This window comes from Pseudophryne corroboree, chromosome 6 (genome assembly GCF_028390025.1).
Source record: "Pseudophryne corroboree isolate aPseCor3 chromosome 6, aPseCor3.hap2, whole genome shotgun sequence".
NCBI classification, from domain to species: domain Eukaryota; kingdom Metazoa; phylum Chordata; class Amphibia; order Anura; family Myobatrachidae; genus Pseudophryne; species Pseudophryne corroboree.
In genome coordinates this window covers 401655500-401672200 of record NC_086449.1, presented here as the reverse complement: position 1 = coordinate 401672200, position 16701 = coordinate 401655500, and the positions used below count along the sequence as shown (strand labels likewise).

The window sequence follows — 16701 nt, the reverse complement described above, 5'->3', positions numbered from 1 at the left end:
ATGACGCTGGGGCTGCACAGGCGGAATCGGGAACGGTGGGGGCACGTCTCAGGTTTTTCAGCACACAGTGGGCTCTCTCACAAGTGGATCCCTGGGTCCTTCAAGTAGTATCTCAGGGGTACAGGCTGGAATTCGAGACGTCTCCCCCCCGCCGTTTCCTAAAATCTGCCTTGCCGGCAACTCCCTCTGCCAGGGAGGCAGTGTTGGTGGCTATTCAAAAACTGTATTCACAGAAAGTGATCGTCAAGGTACCCCTCCTTCAGCAAGGAAAGGTTTACTACTCCACAAGGTTTGTGGTACCGAAACCGGACGGTTCGGTGAGACCCATCTTAAATTTAAAAGCCTTGAACACTTATATAAAAAGGTTCAAGTTCAAGATGGAATCGCTCAGGGCGGTTATTGCGAGCCTGGAGGAGGGGGATTACATGGTATCCCTGGACATCAAGGATGCGTACCTGCATGTCCCCATTTACCCTCCGCACCAGGAGTACCTCAGATTTGTGGTACAGGACTGTCACTATCAGTTCCAGACGCTGCCGTTTGTGTTATCCACGGCACCGAGGGTCTTTACCAAGGTAATGGCCGAAATGATGATACTCCTTCGCAAGAAGGGAGTTTTAATTATCCCGTACTTGGACGATCTCCTGATAAAGGCGAGGTCCAAAGAACAGTTGATAGTGGGGGTGGCACTTTCGCATCAGAGACATCCTAAAACCAGGAAAAGTGTCGGTACATCAATGCACACGAGTCCTGGGAAAAATGGTAGCTTCGTACGAAGCAATTCCATTCGGAAGGTTCCACGCAAGGATGTTCCAGTGGGACCTGTTGGACAAATGGTCCGGGTCCCATCTCCAGATGCAACAGCGGATAACCCTATCGGCCAGAACCAGGGTGTCGCTGCTGTGGTGGCTGCAGAGGGCTCATCTACTAGAGGGACGCAGATTCGGAATACAGGACTGGGTCCTGGTGACCACGGATGCCAGCCTTCGGGGCTGGGGGGCAGTCACAAAGGGAAGAAATTTCCAAGACTGTGGTCAAATCAGGAGATTTCTCTTCACATAAATATCCTGGAGCTAAGGGCCATTTACAATGCCCTAAGCCAGGCAAGACCCCTGCTTCAAAACCAGCCGGTACTGATCCAGTCAGACAACATCACGGCGGTCGCCCACGTAAACAGACAGGGCGGCACGAGAAGCAGGATGGCGATGGCAGAATTCTCAGATGGGCAGAGAATCATGTGTTAGCACTGACGGCAGTGTTCATTCCGGGAGTGGACAACTGGGAAGCAGACTTCCTCAGCAGGCACGACCTCCACCCGGGAGAATGGGGACTTCATCCAGAAGTCTTCCAAATGCTGGTCAACCGGTGGGAAAAACCACAGGTAGACATGATGGCGTCCCGCCTCAACAAGAAGTTGAAAAGATATTGCGCCCGGTCAAGAGACCCTCAGGCGATAGCGGTGGACGCTCTAGTGACACCATGGGTGTACCAGTCGGTTTATGTGTTTCCTCCTCTACCTCTCATACCCAAGGTACTGAGAATTATAAGAAGGCGAGGAGTGAAAACCATACTCGTGGTTCCGGATTGGCCAAGAAGAGCTTGGTACCCGGAACTTCAAGAGATGCTTACAGAGGACCCTTGGCCTCTGCCGCTCAGACAAGACCTGCTGCAGCAGGGACCCTGTCTGTTCCAAGACTTACCGCGGCTGCGTTTGACGGCATGGCGGTTGAACACCGGATCCTGAAGGAAAAGGGTATTCCGGAGGAAGTCATCCCTACCCTGATCAAAGCCAGGAAGGATGTCACCGCAAGACATTATCACCGCATTTGGCGAAAATATGTTGCTTGGTGTGAGGCCATGAAGGCCCCGACGGAGGAATTTAAACTGGGTCGATTCCTGCACTTCCTGCAAGACGTTGGGCCTCAAATTGGGGTCCATAAAGGTTCAGATTTCGGCTCTGTCGATTTTCTTCCAAAAAAGAACTGGCTTCACTGCCCGAAGTTCAGACTTTTGTCAAGGGAGTACTGCATATTCAGCCTCCTTTTGTGCCCCCAGTGGCACCTTGGGATCTCAATGTGGTTTTGGCATTCCTGAAATCACATTGGTTCGAACCACTTAAGACTGTGGATTTAAAATATCTCACGTGGAAAGTGGTCATGCTGTTGGCCTTGGCGTCGGGCAGGCGGGTTTCAAAATTGGCGGCTTTGTCTTGTAAAAGCCCTTATCTGATTTTCCATATGGATAGGGCAGAATTGAGGACTCGTCCTCAGTTTCTCCCAAAGGTGGTCTCAGCTTTTCACTTGAACCAACCTATTGTGGTGCCTGCGGCTACTAGGGACTTGGAGGATTCCAAGTTGCTGGACGTAGTCAGGGCCCTAAAAATTTATATTTCCAGGACGGCTGGAGTCAGAAAGACTGACTCGCTGTTTATCCTGTATGCACCCACCAAGCTGGGTGCTCCTGCTTCTAAGCAGTCTATTGCGCGCTGGATTTGTAGCACTATTCAGCTGGCGCATTCTGCGGTAGGCTTACCGCAGCCTAAATCTGTAAAAGCCCATTCCACACGGAAGGTGGGCTCATCTTGGGCGGCTGCCCGAGGGGTCTCGGCTTTACAACTTTGCCGAGCAGCTACTTGGTCGGGGGCAAACACGTTTTGCAAAATTCTACAAATTTGATACCCTGGCTGAGGAGGACCTGGAATTCTCTCATTCGGTGCTGCAGAGTCATCCGCACTCTCCCGCCCGTTTGGGAGCTTTGGTATAATCCCCATGGTCCTTACGGAGTCCCCAGCATCCACTAGGACGTCAGAGAAAATAAGAATTTACTCACCGGTAATTCTATTTCTCGTAGTCCGTAGTGGATGCTGGGCGCCCATCCCAAGTGCGGATTGTCTGCAATACCTGTACATAGTTATTGTTACAAAAATCGGGTTTTGTGGTGAGCCATCTTTTCAGAGGCTCCATTTGTTATCATACTGTTAACCGGGGTTCCCATCACGTGTTATATGGTGTGATTGGTGTGGCTGGTATGAGTCTTACCCGGGATTCAAAAATCCTTCCTTATTGTGTCAGCTCTTCCGGGCACAGTTCCTAACTGAGGCTTGGAGGAGGGTCATAGGGGGAGGAGCCAGTGCACACCAGATAGTCCTAAATCTTTCTTTAGATGTGCCCAGTCTCCTGCGGAGCCGTCTATTCCCCATGGTCCTTACGGAGTCCCCAGCATCCACTACGGACTACGAGAAATAGAATTACCGGTGAGTAAATTCTTATTTTTTTTTATTTAGTAGTGTAGTGCAGTGGTTTTCCAAATTTTTTTGTATCACCACCTGAGTATCAGAAGTTTTTTCACGGCACTGCAAGTCCAAAAGTTTTTTATTTAAAAATTCTGAAAATAATATTAAATTAAGTAATATGTTTTTCTACGGGGTAATTCATTTCAGCACGGATTTGAATAGTGCCAGTAGGGGGCTCCCGCAGCTAATCAGTTTAGCGCTCCGTAAATCAGAGAATGCCGGTTCTCGCAACTTAAACCTGCTGTTTTGTAGGGAGAACCAGCATTCTCTGACATAACTGCCCCGCTGCAATGTTGTTTGCGCTGCGCTGCGGCACAAAACACATCGCTGTCCTAGTTGTGTAATTGTGTACTATACGATAAGATTTGATCGACGTCCTCTTCAAACTCCAGTCAGGTGCATGAAATCCTCTATTGCAGCAAGATATGTTAGTTGAAACAACTAAAAAGGGAGAGGGACAAACCACTTGCTAAACTAGCCAGTGGGAATATAAATATGTTGGATTGAAAAATTAGACCTATTTACAGCATTTCTAATAGCTTCGTATTAAATTCAAAACAAATATTTGTAAACTCTCACTCCTTGGGGGATGAGAGAAAAAAGGGAGAGTTTAAGTTTAAAATTGTTGGGAATTCGAACTCTCTCCCCACCCGCGAGTTCATTGAATTGGTCTGACCATTATAACCTATAGGGAGAACAAATTGTCGGGAATTGTATATATATCGACGACTACAACCGAATATCGCTGACTAAACAGTCACATTGGCGAGAATTTAATTAGTTGGAATTCCAATTGTCGACAAAACTTAAGTAAACTAGCGGAATTGGCAACTAGTCATCGAATTGAATTGACTCCTATGTAAGATAAATAGCACTTTTTCCATAAATGGGGTCGATTCAATTCGGCAACAGATGAATAGCGCAGGGAATTAGCCCCCAACGCTATTCAATTCAGCTAAAGTTAAGTCGGAGAATGCCCGTTCTCGCCGACTTAACAGGTAGTTTTGTCGGGAGAACGGGCATTCTCTGACTTAACTCATCCCGGGGATGAGAGAAGAATTCCAGACAATTGCGGGTAACTAGTAGCTGAATTGAATAGCGTCAGGAGTTAATTTTCCGGCGCTATTCATCTGTTGCCGAATTGAATCGACCCCATTGTATTTTAAAAAGTTTTTTTTTATATAAATAGCAAATATATCAATTACAAAAATATTTCCAGATGTGTAAAGACAGTAGAAAATAAACCTCAGTTAAAAAGTATATTAATGCTTCATTCCATATCAGTTCAACCAGGGGTGTCCACCACCCATCTCAGATTTTTACAAAACATCTTCAGTTAAGAGAGGATGTCAAAGCAACTATGTCTGCCAAATATCTTGATTCTCTGACAGTTAGTTTTATTAAATAATGATTTTTCAATTTATTAAATTATTTACTAATCATAGCTTCTTTATCCAGTTTATTTGAAGTATCACTGGTATTTATTAAAGAATCACCATGAAATGTGTAGCCCTAAGGTAACTTTTACCCCTGAATCCAAAAATCTAAACCAAATTACTTTATCTGCCTCTTGTTTTGCGTTGCTCAAAAATGCATATTTTTCTAATAGAATTAAAAACGCTAGGTTCAATTGACATTAGGATCCCATTTTTTGGGGGTGCTTTAAAAAGGTATACATTACTACTACATAAAAATCAGCATGTTACTCTGTTTAATAGTGGAGAACAAAATAATGAAGTTGATGTTCCATTAACTGTTGTACCGCATACATAATTAACACAAGAAACCATGAAATTTAATACCTTTAACATAACTTGAGTCCATAACTGTAGTTGAGTCAACAATCTCATTATTTTTCCCTTTGTTCGGAACCTGTTGTATCAGTCTGTAGTTTTCCTTAAAGTGTCAGCAAAAAGTGTATACTGCCTTCCAGTACTTCGTTGTATAGTAAGCACTTCCGTTACACAGAGGACGTGAATAAAAGGAACAGAACACTTATCTCGAAGGCCAGGACAGCACATTTGTTGATTGGTTTCGTTTCATGAAGTGTACCAACACATCTTGTTCCTCCTCATTACATTGAATGATATACCCAATGTACCAGATGCTGCTGCTATGTATGTTCCAGGTTGGAGATCACTTTTGTCTACATTTTTGTGACTGTGGTCATAGTGACACTAACTCTGGTTCCTGCTGTCTTCATGTGGTCTGATGACAATTAATATATGTGTAGCTCATCATTACTAATAGGCTGAAATCTGTGATGAGTACGTGTTCCTGCCACAGTCTTTGCAGTTTCTAGATGGCTATGCAGCTTGGTTTTGCAGTCTTGTATTCGTTTTGTGACACGTAAATAACTTTATGCCATGTACATTTTCATTTGCCCAGCTATACAGATCAAAAGGTATCAAGATATGATGAGTTTCCACTGTTTGCAGACTGGTGCGTGTGGCTAGATGTTGAACTGTCCCTCCAATGCCATCACACGGACTCTGGCCATGAGATGTGGCAATAAAATTCCATTCTGCTTGAATGTTGAAGTCATCCTTATGGAAGCATAAGTTCAAAAAGTTTTTGCAGTTCTTGTATTGTGCACTAGCACCATAACTGAAGTAGTTTTTTTAAACTACTAGTTTTTTTAAAGTAGTGTCTGTTTGTTCTTTACAGTGTGACAGTTGAATTCTGCATTTTGGGCAAAGTTTCTGTCCTGGATTAATAACAGCATGAAGCGAATAGTCACCATGTTTTTTGGCCCACTTCAGTGACATAACTTTTAAGCTTTATCTGGCACCTTTTTAGCCAGACAAAAAAGGATTACAGCATGTTTTCTGAAATTCTTCATATCTTAGCAGCAGAAGCTTTTCATGATGGTAGCAGACTATTCCAGGATCATTGGTTACTGCATTTGAAACTTCAGTTCTCAGAATCAAAAGTTATTTTTCTTCATCTATAAAGTGGTCCCAGCTATGTAATCCAATGGTGTTTGAATAGATAGTTATATTGCAGTCCGTATTTAAAAGAGTACCAAATGGGAACTTTAGATGAGCAGCTGCCATGATTGACTATCTTTCTGTGTCTCCCTCTCTCTTTATCTGTAAAGTTTCTCTAAATACCCCTCCCATCTATTTCTGTTAAGTTTCATTTTCTGTATGGGAGTGTTATACCATTGCCTCAGTTTAGTTCACTTTTTTTGGTATGGTTTTCAACAGTGTAAATTATGTATGCAGTTCAGCAGTAATCAAATGTCAACTTGACTTTTTTTTCCCCCCACTATGAAACAGAGTACCATGCTGAGTTTTTTTGTGGTAGTCATTTATACCTTTTTTAAGCACCCCCCATCAAAAAAAAATAAAAAAAATGGGATTCCTAATGTCGATAGAACTAGCATTTTTAATTCGATTAGAAAAACGTGCAATTTTTTGTTGTAAGGCAAAACATGAGGCAGATAAAGTAATTTGGTTTGGATTTTTGGATTCAGGAGGAAAAGTTACCTTAGAGATCCAACTTTTGTGGTGATTCCTTAATAAACGCCTGTGATACTTAAAATAAACTGGATAAAGAAGCCCCAATTAATAAATAATTGAAAAATTTTAAAATCAATGTTTAATCAATTGTCAGACAGTTGAGATATTTGTCAGTTATAGTTGTTTTGACATCCTCTCTTAACTAAATAAAATTTGTAAAAATCTGAGATGGGTGGTGAACATTTCAAGTTTTTTTGGGTGATCTGATGTGGAATGACCCTAATATGAACTGGCATGTCGTGATTTTCAAAGGCAAATAAAGGTTATATTTCAAATAATTAATAGAATGCCCCACATAGAGAGTATCTTCCTTTTTCCTTTTGTTCGAAATAGGACCACATTTGCTTACAGAACAGCTTGAATTTGTCATTCCATGGATTAAAAAAGGTACTGGAGGTTTTGGTCCATGTTGACATGATGGGTTGATGTGGGTTCTGCAGAGTTTTTGGGTTGATGTGGGTTCTGCAGAGTTTTTGTACAGTATGCACATTAATGCTGCACATATCAATTTCTGCCACATACCAAAGTGTTCTATTTGATTGAGATCTGGTGACTGTGAAAGCCACTTGAGAACACTGTACTCTGTGTCATGTGCATCGTAACGGCTTGAGATTTGTGACTGTGTGTGTTATCCTGTTGGAATTAGGCATCAGAAGATGGGTATAATATGTATAATGAAATGCTTATGGTTAGCAACAATGTTCAACAAGGTTGTGGAATTTAAACAGTTGGTGTTGTGGGGCCTGATGCGTACAAAGAAAACATTCCCCTCACCATCACACCACCATAAACCGTCAACACCATGTAGAATGGATCAATGGATTCATGTTCTATGCTAACCCTATCGCCTATACTTTTGAAGCAGTAATAAAGATTTCAGACCAGCTGACATTTTTTTAATTTTCACCTGTTGTATTTTGGTGAACCTGTGCCCTTCTCATCCCTCAGTTTGCTAAATTTAATTGATGTGTATCCCAGTGAGGTCTTTGAGGCCGTAATCATCCACTTCATTGTTCAAGATACTGTTCTGCATAACACTACACTATTGTAACGGGTCCAGTATGAAATACCGGCAGTCAGGAGACTGACGCCAGAATACCGACAGTAAGTGCAGTAAGACCCCTCGCGGGCTCGCTGCTCTTGCAACGCTTCGGGCCCGGTGACGATATTCCCCTTCGGATGGTGGATTGTACCACCACCACCCTGGTGGGAATGCGGGGCTTCGGTCGGTATTCCGACCGCCAGCATTTTCCTGACTGTCGGGATTCCGTCGTCGGTATCCTGAGCACCGGGATCCCGACAGCTGGTAAATTAACTGCATCCCGTTGTAACACATGGTTATTTCCCTTACTGTAGTATTCCTGTTATCTTGAGTCAATCTGTCCATTCTCCTCTGACCTCTTTCAATACAAGGCATTTCTGATCACAGCACTGCCATTTACTGGGTTGTTTTTTTATATTACACGCTATTCTCTGTAGCCTCTAGAGACCATTGTGTGTGAAAATCCTAGGAGATCCACAATTTCTAATATACTCTAACCACCGTGTCTGGCGCCCTAGTCATTCCATGGCAAAGTCACATAAATTACGTTTCTTCCCCGTTCTGGTCTTTGATCTAAACAACAACTGAAGTCCTCACCATGTCAGCAAATTGTTAGTTGAGCATTGAGTGGCTGGTTGGCTGATAACTTATTAGAATTAATGAGGAGGCGTAACGATGATAGTGGCCACTGAGTGTGTGCGTGTATGTCTGTAAACTACCAGTCAAATGTTTTAGAACACCCTTTTTTCCAGTTTTCATTAAAATGTATGCAGTTTAATGTCTCAAAGTACTTTGCAAGTGAAAAATGTAGATTACATTTTTCAAAGTAGTAAACCCAGCACTGCTGAGCGCAATTGGTGTGTTAAAAAATAATAATAATTTGAATAGCGCCCCCGATATCCCTTCACTTTAGACCATAGGCGCCAATTCCGTGGGTGCTTCTGAGCACCTACAAAAAATGAGCACCCACCGGCGCCCGCCATGGCACTTTTCCCCTGTCCCAACTGCTCCCCCTCCTCCATGTCATAGTACTCCACTAGCGGGGCAAAGTTTTGTGTAATTAAGCATTTGCGTCGTAATGTCACGGCGCAATGCATCATTTCACGAAACTCCGCCCCCCCAAGCGGAGTACTAGGGCAGGGAGGGAGCGAGCGGGCAGGGGAGCTGGCGGGCGGGCTGACTGTGGCTGGCTGTACACACCCCTGACAACGAGCATTAACCCTGGTAAATAGTATTACACACCCCTGGCAACTAGCATTACCCCTGGCAACTAGCATTACACACCCCTGGCAACTAGCATTACACACCCCTGGCAATTAGCATTACACACCCCTGGCAACAAGCAAGACACCAAGCCCATGAAATCCCTGGCAACGAGCAAGACACCCAGCCCATGAAAACCCCTGGCAACGAGCATGATACACAGCGCATGTAACCCCTTGGCAACAAGCAAGCAATTTAAAAGAAATTAGAAGCTTTTCTGTAGGGCATAATGCATCACGGGCATTGTGGTGTGTGGCATAATATGGTGCAAGGGGCATTACTGTGTGGGGCTTAATATGGTGGAATTAATTTTTTTCCCTGTGGTGGCCCAGGTCTGTCAGTGCAGGGTCAAAACAGGGGGGGGGGAAGGTAGTTTTTTCCTGCGAGGCCACGCCCATTTTAGTGAGGCCATGCCCCCTCACCGGCATGCATCACAGGCTTGAGCACCCACCAGCAAAAACATAAATCGGCACCTCTGCTTTAGACAGGAGATCGGGCGTGCATAAATGAATTGCCCCCTATGGATGCAAGCTTTGGGCAGAAAATGGCTTATAAATGCTGCCACTTCCCATCTTGTTTAAGCCTGAAATAAAAGACCAGTGCTTTTAAATTTTGGACTTAAGTATGCTTCTTTATATGCATCCTGATGTAGACTCAGGAGCCAAGGTGGACTAATAAATCATAGAAATGGCACCCTTATAGCCCACATAATAAATGCATTTGCATTCAAAAAGGATGGAGTTCACGGAGCTCATAAAAGAGACACTGCATGAACAAAACTGCTAATCTGCAGATATTGAAAGTGAGAAGAATAGGAGGTATGATCATTTTCCTATACGTCCTCAAAAGTGGTAGGTGCAAATTTTCTTGAGATATTTAAGAATATGTTAATTTTTGTGGCTGTCCATAGTGAGGCCTTTTTCTCTGATACTTCTGGTGGGAATAGACACTGTTTACTGTTATTTAGAGATACTGTAATAGGGAGGGATATGTTGCCAATGAAAAATGTTGGTTTGCTATGTCTCAAGTAAACGTAATTGGGTTATACTGCAGGCTAAGGCTAACCTGTGGATCCTGGCTCATGGGTAGCTGTGGGACCTAGCTAATCCCCATCTCATAATCCAAAGCATTTTCATTGCCTTCCCACATCTTGATTTCTAGTTTAGAGTGGCAGGGTATAATGTGGTGTAACTCAGGAGACCTAAGCTACTGCATTCTGCGGATTTTGTTAAAATCTCTTCCCACCTGCTACGCCACGATTGGGGAGATTAGGTACTTTTAGTACCCTCCCTTAACCCCTGGAACCGAATACTTTCTTCTGTAGTGCTGTCACCTTCTCCTGCCCCCTCCAGCAGTTAATACCTTTGGGGGTCTTATGTGATTCTTGCTGGTCCTCAAAATTTAAGAATTAAATCTAATATATAATTTCTAATACTTGGGGAAATGTCTCCACTACCACGCTTGGCATTACCTCTTACCAGCAGTAGTTATTCAGTCATTTCTACAGATTTGTAGAGGAGAACTGAGGCAACTACTTCTAAAAAAGCATTTCTGGACCAAGGGGTTAGCAAGATTTGTAGATGTGATTGTGGATATAAACTCATTTCTGAATCACTCAGTCACTATAGCTTGTATTATAGGAGATCTTACATATGTAAGTACTCTAGAGTAGTGGATGTGTTCCAGGCTAAACTGTATTGAACAGAGTTCTGTATTTCTTGTATTGATTTAGCATGCTTTCTTCCTTTCAGCCTCTTGTAAACTTGCTGAAAAGAGCTTTGCAAATGGTTTTTCATATATAAACTCCAATTATAATGAATTTAATACATATTTTTAAGTAAACTGGCTGAAGTATGTATTTTAAATGACTAAACTTTTTTTTCTGTCTTTACCGTCACAGGCAGCAGGCTTTATTTCATGTGTTGGCGGCATATTCGTTGTATAACACGGTGAGTTGTTTATTGTATACAGTGGGATATTGTTATCCTTCAAATAAGGTGGCTGGTTTTCTTAAAAGTGTTATTGGACAAGTGTTTGTCGCAACTCAGGTCTCTTGGGTTTCAGCATGCACAAAGGTAAATCATGTATGATGAAAATAAAAAGTTGATTTTGCTGTGTGCTTTAAAAAATGTTCCACTAAAAGACATACTGTACTGCCTCCTCAGTTTGAACTTTTATCTACTCACTGATGGGGAGTACACACCACTGAACAACATCCTGATAACATCCTGATAACCTCATGCTAACATATCCATACTTCATTTTGGTTGTTATTATTATTATTATTATTGTTATTTTTATTTCTCCTACGTCCTAGAGGATGCTGGGGACTCCAAAAGGACCATGGGGTATAGACGGATCCGCAGGAGTCTGGGCACACTATAAAGACTTAATCCTGGGTGTGAACTGGCTCCTCCCTCTATGCCCCTCCTCCAGACCTCAGTTAGACTTTGTGCCCAGGAGTGAATGGACACACACTAGGGGAGCTCTACTGAGTTTCTCTGAAAGACTTTGTTAGGTTTTTTATTTTCAGGGAGACCTGCTGGCTACAGGCTCTCTGCAGCGTGTGAGTGAGGTGGGAGAAGCAGGACCTACTTCTGTGAGTTTCAAGGCTCTGCTTCTCGGCTACTGGACACCATTAGCTCCAGAGGGTTCGATCACTTGGTGCGCCTAGATGCTTGTTCCCGGAGCCACGCCGTCACCCCCTCACAGAAGCCAGAAGAAAGAAGTCGGGTGAGTATTAGAAGAAAAGAAGACTTCAGACGGCAGAAGACTTCAGTAACGGAGGTACAGTGGTAGTGCTAGCTCCATGCTCCCACATAAAGGCACTCACAGGGTGCAGGGCACTGGGGGGGGGGAGCGCCCTGGGCAGCAGGTTACTGTAGTTTTTAATTAGACTGGCTTTGAAAGTTTTTTCGGTGCCCAGGCACCGGGTATCATTCCCCCGCCAGCATGGTAGAGCGCGCTACGCGCCTTGACTCCCCGCCGCCGGCATTCGCGGGTGCAGGGCGCTAGGGGAGTGCACCTTGAACAATAAATTATATTTATTTTGGACAAAAGGGTTGGTGTTGGTGCTGACAGGGGGCTCCGTGTCCCGGACTACCCCCTGCACGTGTTGGTGAAGCTTTATGTTGGCGCTGCCGGGGGCTCCGGGTCCCGGACCCCCGCCAGCTCTTGTTAGCGCACTACACGTTTTTTCTCTCCCCCGCCCTGGCTTCTGCGGGTGCAGGGCGCTGGGGAAGGGAGCGCTCTGAGCGGCATTTTGAATCCTTTACGTTGGCGCTGCCGGGGGCTCCGTGTCCCGGACCCTCGCCAGCGCGTGGTAGCGCACTACGCAACCTTTCTCTTCCCCGCCGCTGGCTCCTGCGGGTGCAGGGCGCTGGGGAAGGGAGCGCTCTGAGCAGTAGTTTGATCCCTTTAGGTTGGCGCTGCCGGGGGCTCCGTGTCCCGGACCCCCGCCAGCGCGTGTTATCGCACGGCGCGCCTTTTCTCTCTCCCGCCGCTGGCTCCCGCGGGTGCAGGGCGCTGGGGAGGGAGCGCTCTGAGCAGCATATTAATCCATTTATTTGGCGCTGCCGGGGGGCTCCGTGTCCCGGACCCCCGCCAGCGCGTGTTAACGCGCTACGCAACGATTCTCCCCCGCTGCCAATACCCCCACTCATACCGGCGGTCCGCACCGAAGCTCCCACACACCAACGTTTTATCTGGGTGCAGGGCGAAGGGGGGGTCGCCCTGAGCGGCAGTTTAGTATATAGTATATCTGCACTATATACGAGGACAGCATATATTTTTGTGATAAGAGATGGCAGAGCGTCGGGAAGGGGCGGAGCTTAACCTTCTCAGAGAGTAGGCGCCATTTTCTTCAAAATCCCTGCTAGTACTTACTGTATAGTAAGATGGAGGGGGGCACAGTGGTTTTAATGCTATAGGGGTGTCATATAGCATTAAGTTTGTTAATGCACGCATATTCCGTGTGGTAATGCATAATTTCACTGTTTCCCTGTTTTTTACCCATTATCGATTAGTCGACACATGTCGGCAGACGTGACGAGCTGCTGTGGGAATATCGGACGGCTACGCCGGTGCGTGCCGATACTTGATTCGGGAAATTAAGAATTATCAGATTGATGTTTGTGGGCTTTAAGCAATAAACTCGAATGCGCAGTCGTTTGTGGATGCCCTCTCGGCATCAATGGTATTTCCTGGGTAAAGAATTATCAGGCTGTCATTGCCTTGTGGTATATATGTATATATATATATATATATATATATATATGGGTATATGTGAGGGGAGTGTTATCAAAATTGTATTTGTATGCTTCCCCGGACCCCACGGGGTTCCGTCCTTATTACTTACTTTTACTCGCGGTCGACATTTACTAAGTTTCTGTCGACCATAACGTTTCTGGTAGTTCCACATTGGGGACATGTCAGTACATGGTCATACACATTCGCAACACATTACTGTCGCTAGAGACTTGACAGGTCGAGACAATCCACTTGCATAGATATAGATTATTTATGCATAGTTAGGATATGTGTTTTATTGTGTATTACTTGTTGTATATCCATGAATCCTGAAAGAATGGTATTCTTATGTGCTGATCACTCTGTGGATTAAGCTCTAGATTGGCCGTGACGAGTTGGTTTCGATCCTCTCAAGGAGTCCGAATATTATTCTCTTCACAACGCGGAGAGAAAATTAGGACAGTCAACTCCTGGTCGACGCAGAGCCCGGTCGCAAAGAATCGTACACAGGCAGCTAAGTGAAAATTTATTTCTATACTTTGACCTTATTTGCAATGTATGCACTTGAGGGAGTGTTGTAGTCGGGTAAGCATCCGATAGAATTATCCTACCCAGAGTGGGTAGGCTAGCCTATGTTTATTTTTCCTTATAATATTACAGCAGGCTGCCACGTGATGGTGTGACTGGAAAAATGCGGAGGAGGTCTCCGGAAGATGCTGGTGGGAGGTATACAGTTGTTTGGTGTGGCCTCTTTTCAGTCAATCTCGGCAGCATCCACTGGTAAGTCTAAATTCGTGAGTTAACCTCCTTCACAATGGTTGGTGATGCATTCTTTCATGGGATGCAGTCGTTTTAACCGGTTCAATACCGTTCTTTTTTCCTTTCTGAGTAAACAGTGGAAGGTGAAAAGGTAAGTGTTCTGCAGCCTGGTTAGGTTCGCAGAAGTGGAAGTAGTTTTTTGTTTCCACTACATACTCCACTTGTCGCTGATTCTATCTGACTGGTCCCCGCTCCGGTGACCACTTGTCTACTAATTTTCGGTTAGTCCAAAAATAGACTACGACCTGGGGGTTATTTATAGAAGCCTTGTTTTCCCTTACTGTTTTTCTCACAGATCTTGCCATTCTCCTATGGAAGGGGAGGTAGCACCCGACGCCATACAGAGGTGCGTCATGTTCAGGACATTGTCTGGTTGTCCTTGTAAAAAGGTGCATATCGTTGTTTATCTCTGACTGTTCTTCGGCGCAGAGATTGGTTTGTTGTTCCCAACGGCGCAGATGTCAGACGTGGGTTTTAGAGTAGATACTGACCGATTAAGGTTCGATGTTTTTTTTCCTGTGGAAAGAGGTCGGAGGATCCAGAATGGGATCGGCTTTGAGGTGACACCTCATTAATAGGTTCCATTAATAAGACAGATGGATGCGGCATAAGAGACCTTTTTCGGTGTACAGGTCTCATGCCAGAATGGTTTTCATGGGACCAGTTGGAAATGTAGTCCGGGTCTCACCTCCGCAGGCACCGACTTATAATCAAAACGACCAGGACATCGCTCCTGTGCGATCGGCTCGGTTCTTTCTTCTAGAGGAATGAAGATTAGGGATCCAGGTTTAGAACCTGGTGTCCGTGCATACAGATCTCCTTTGCAAGGGAAGTATTTCCAGAGGCTGAGGTCAAGTTGGGAAACTTGTCTGCTGTAAGCTTTCTTGAACTAAAAGCTATTTTAGACAAAGCGGCAATGGCAGAAGATGCACAGTTGCAGTTGAGTGGGAAGTCTGGTAAACGCTATGTTAGCAGTCTTCGTTCCGGAGGTAAACAACGGAGAAATAGATTTCCGCTGAGGACTCCATGTCCAGCCGGGAGAAATTCGGTGATCATCAAGAAGCTTTCCCAGACGTGACGAGTCTTTGTGGAGTGTCGCAATTGGACATGTTGGTGTCTCGCCTCTACGAGAGGCCTCGAGGAGATTGTTCTAGGTTAAGGGACACTCAAGATGTAGCGGTGGACACTCTCGTGACACCGTGGGTGTTTTTAGTCGGTCTAGGTGACCTATCCGTTTTCACCTTTCCGACAGTGGTATGCGTAAGGTCATCGAAGGTCCTGATGATCCTCTTAAATCCGGTCTAGCCAGCGAGGGTTGGCTATCCGATTTTTCATGGTTTACTCATGGAAAATTTCTGCCCTCTTCCTTTAAGTGAGGTAAGGTTGCAACAAGGTCAGGGCGTGTATCAGGACTTACCGTGGCTGCATCTTACGGCGGGGCGGTTGACTGTCATATCCTAAGCCGAACAGGTGTTCCCGGTGAAGTCGGTTCTTCAATTCTTCAGGCTAGGAAAGAACTGTCGGCACTGCGTTACCACCGTTGGTGGAGTAATTATGTGTCTCTGGGTGTATCCAGAAAGGCTCCTATGGAGTACTTTCAGCTAGGTCATGCTTATCCATATTTTACAAGCCGAGGTGGAGGCAAGCCTAATAAGTTTCTTTACGAAATTTCTCTCGTGGAAAGTGGTCAGGCTATTGACTTTGACGTCCGCAAGGCGGGAGTCGGAAGTGGTGGTTTGTCTCACAAGAGCCTTGTTTGATGGTTCAGGTGGATAGAGAGGAATTGAGTACTCGGTTGGTAGTTCTACCAAGAGTGTTTTCTGGGTTTCGCAGAAATTGGCCTATTTTGCTGCCGGGGGTGTTACGTAGGCATTAGCTGATTCAAATTCCCTTGATCTAGCCAGGGATTTGAGTATGTAGGTCATCAATCTGGCTCAGTTGGGAGTAACAGAGGCCCTGTTTGTCTGATTTGTTTCCAACTTGGTTGGGAGACTGTGTTATGCAGTCTGTTACATGCTGAGTCTGTGATGTGATTTGGCATGTCCGTTCTAAGGCTGCTTTGCCGTCACTGAAGTCAGTGGAGATTCCTTCCTTTGGGAAGATGGTTTTTTTCCTTGGGCGGATGCCCGAGGAGTCTCAGCGGTTCAATTTTGCCGAGAAGATTCTTGGTCGGGGTCAAACGGTTTTGCTAGGCTCTACAAGTTTGATACCCTGGTTTTTTGGGGACCTTATGTTGGCTCATTAGGTGCTGCAGAGTCGTCCGCACTCTCCCACCCGTTTTGGAGCTTTGGTATAAACCCCATGGTCCTTTTGGAGTCCCCAGCATCCTCTAGGACGTAGGAGAAAATAGGATTTTGGTACCTACCGGTAAATCCTTTTCTCTTAGTCCGTAGAGGATGCTGGGCGCCCGTCCCAGTGCGTACTGTGTCTGAGGTTATTGGTTTTGATTACACCCTGGTGGTGTGTCTTACCTTTCAGGCGGTTGCTACCGTTGGTCATGACATGGCATGGGG

At 45.0% G+C, this 16701-nt stretch overlaps 1 protein-coding gene across 3 annotated transcripts in view; it reads left to right on the top strand.

Annotated features, from left to right (window-relative positions):
* USP6NL (USP6 N-terminal like) overlaps positions 1–16701 on the top strand; it is a 427089-nt gene that overhangs the window by 323552 nt on the left and 86836 nt on the right. For all 3 annotated transcript variants that reach the window (XM_063926864.1, XM_063926863.1, XM_063926865.1), the window contains exon 8: positions 11022–11070. In XM_063926864.1, the coding sequence (XP_063782934.1) occupies positions 11022–11070 (49 nt within the window). The remainder of the gene's footprint in view (positions 1–11021; positions 11071–16701) is intronic.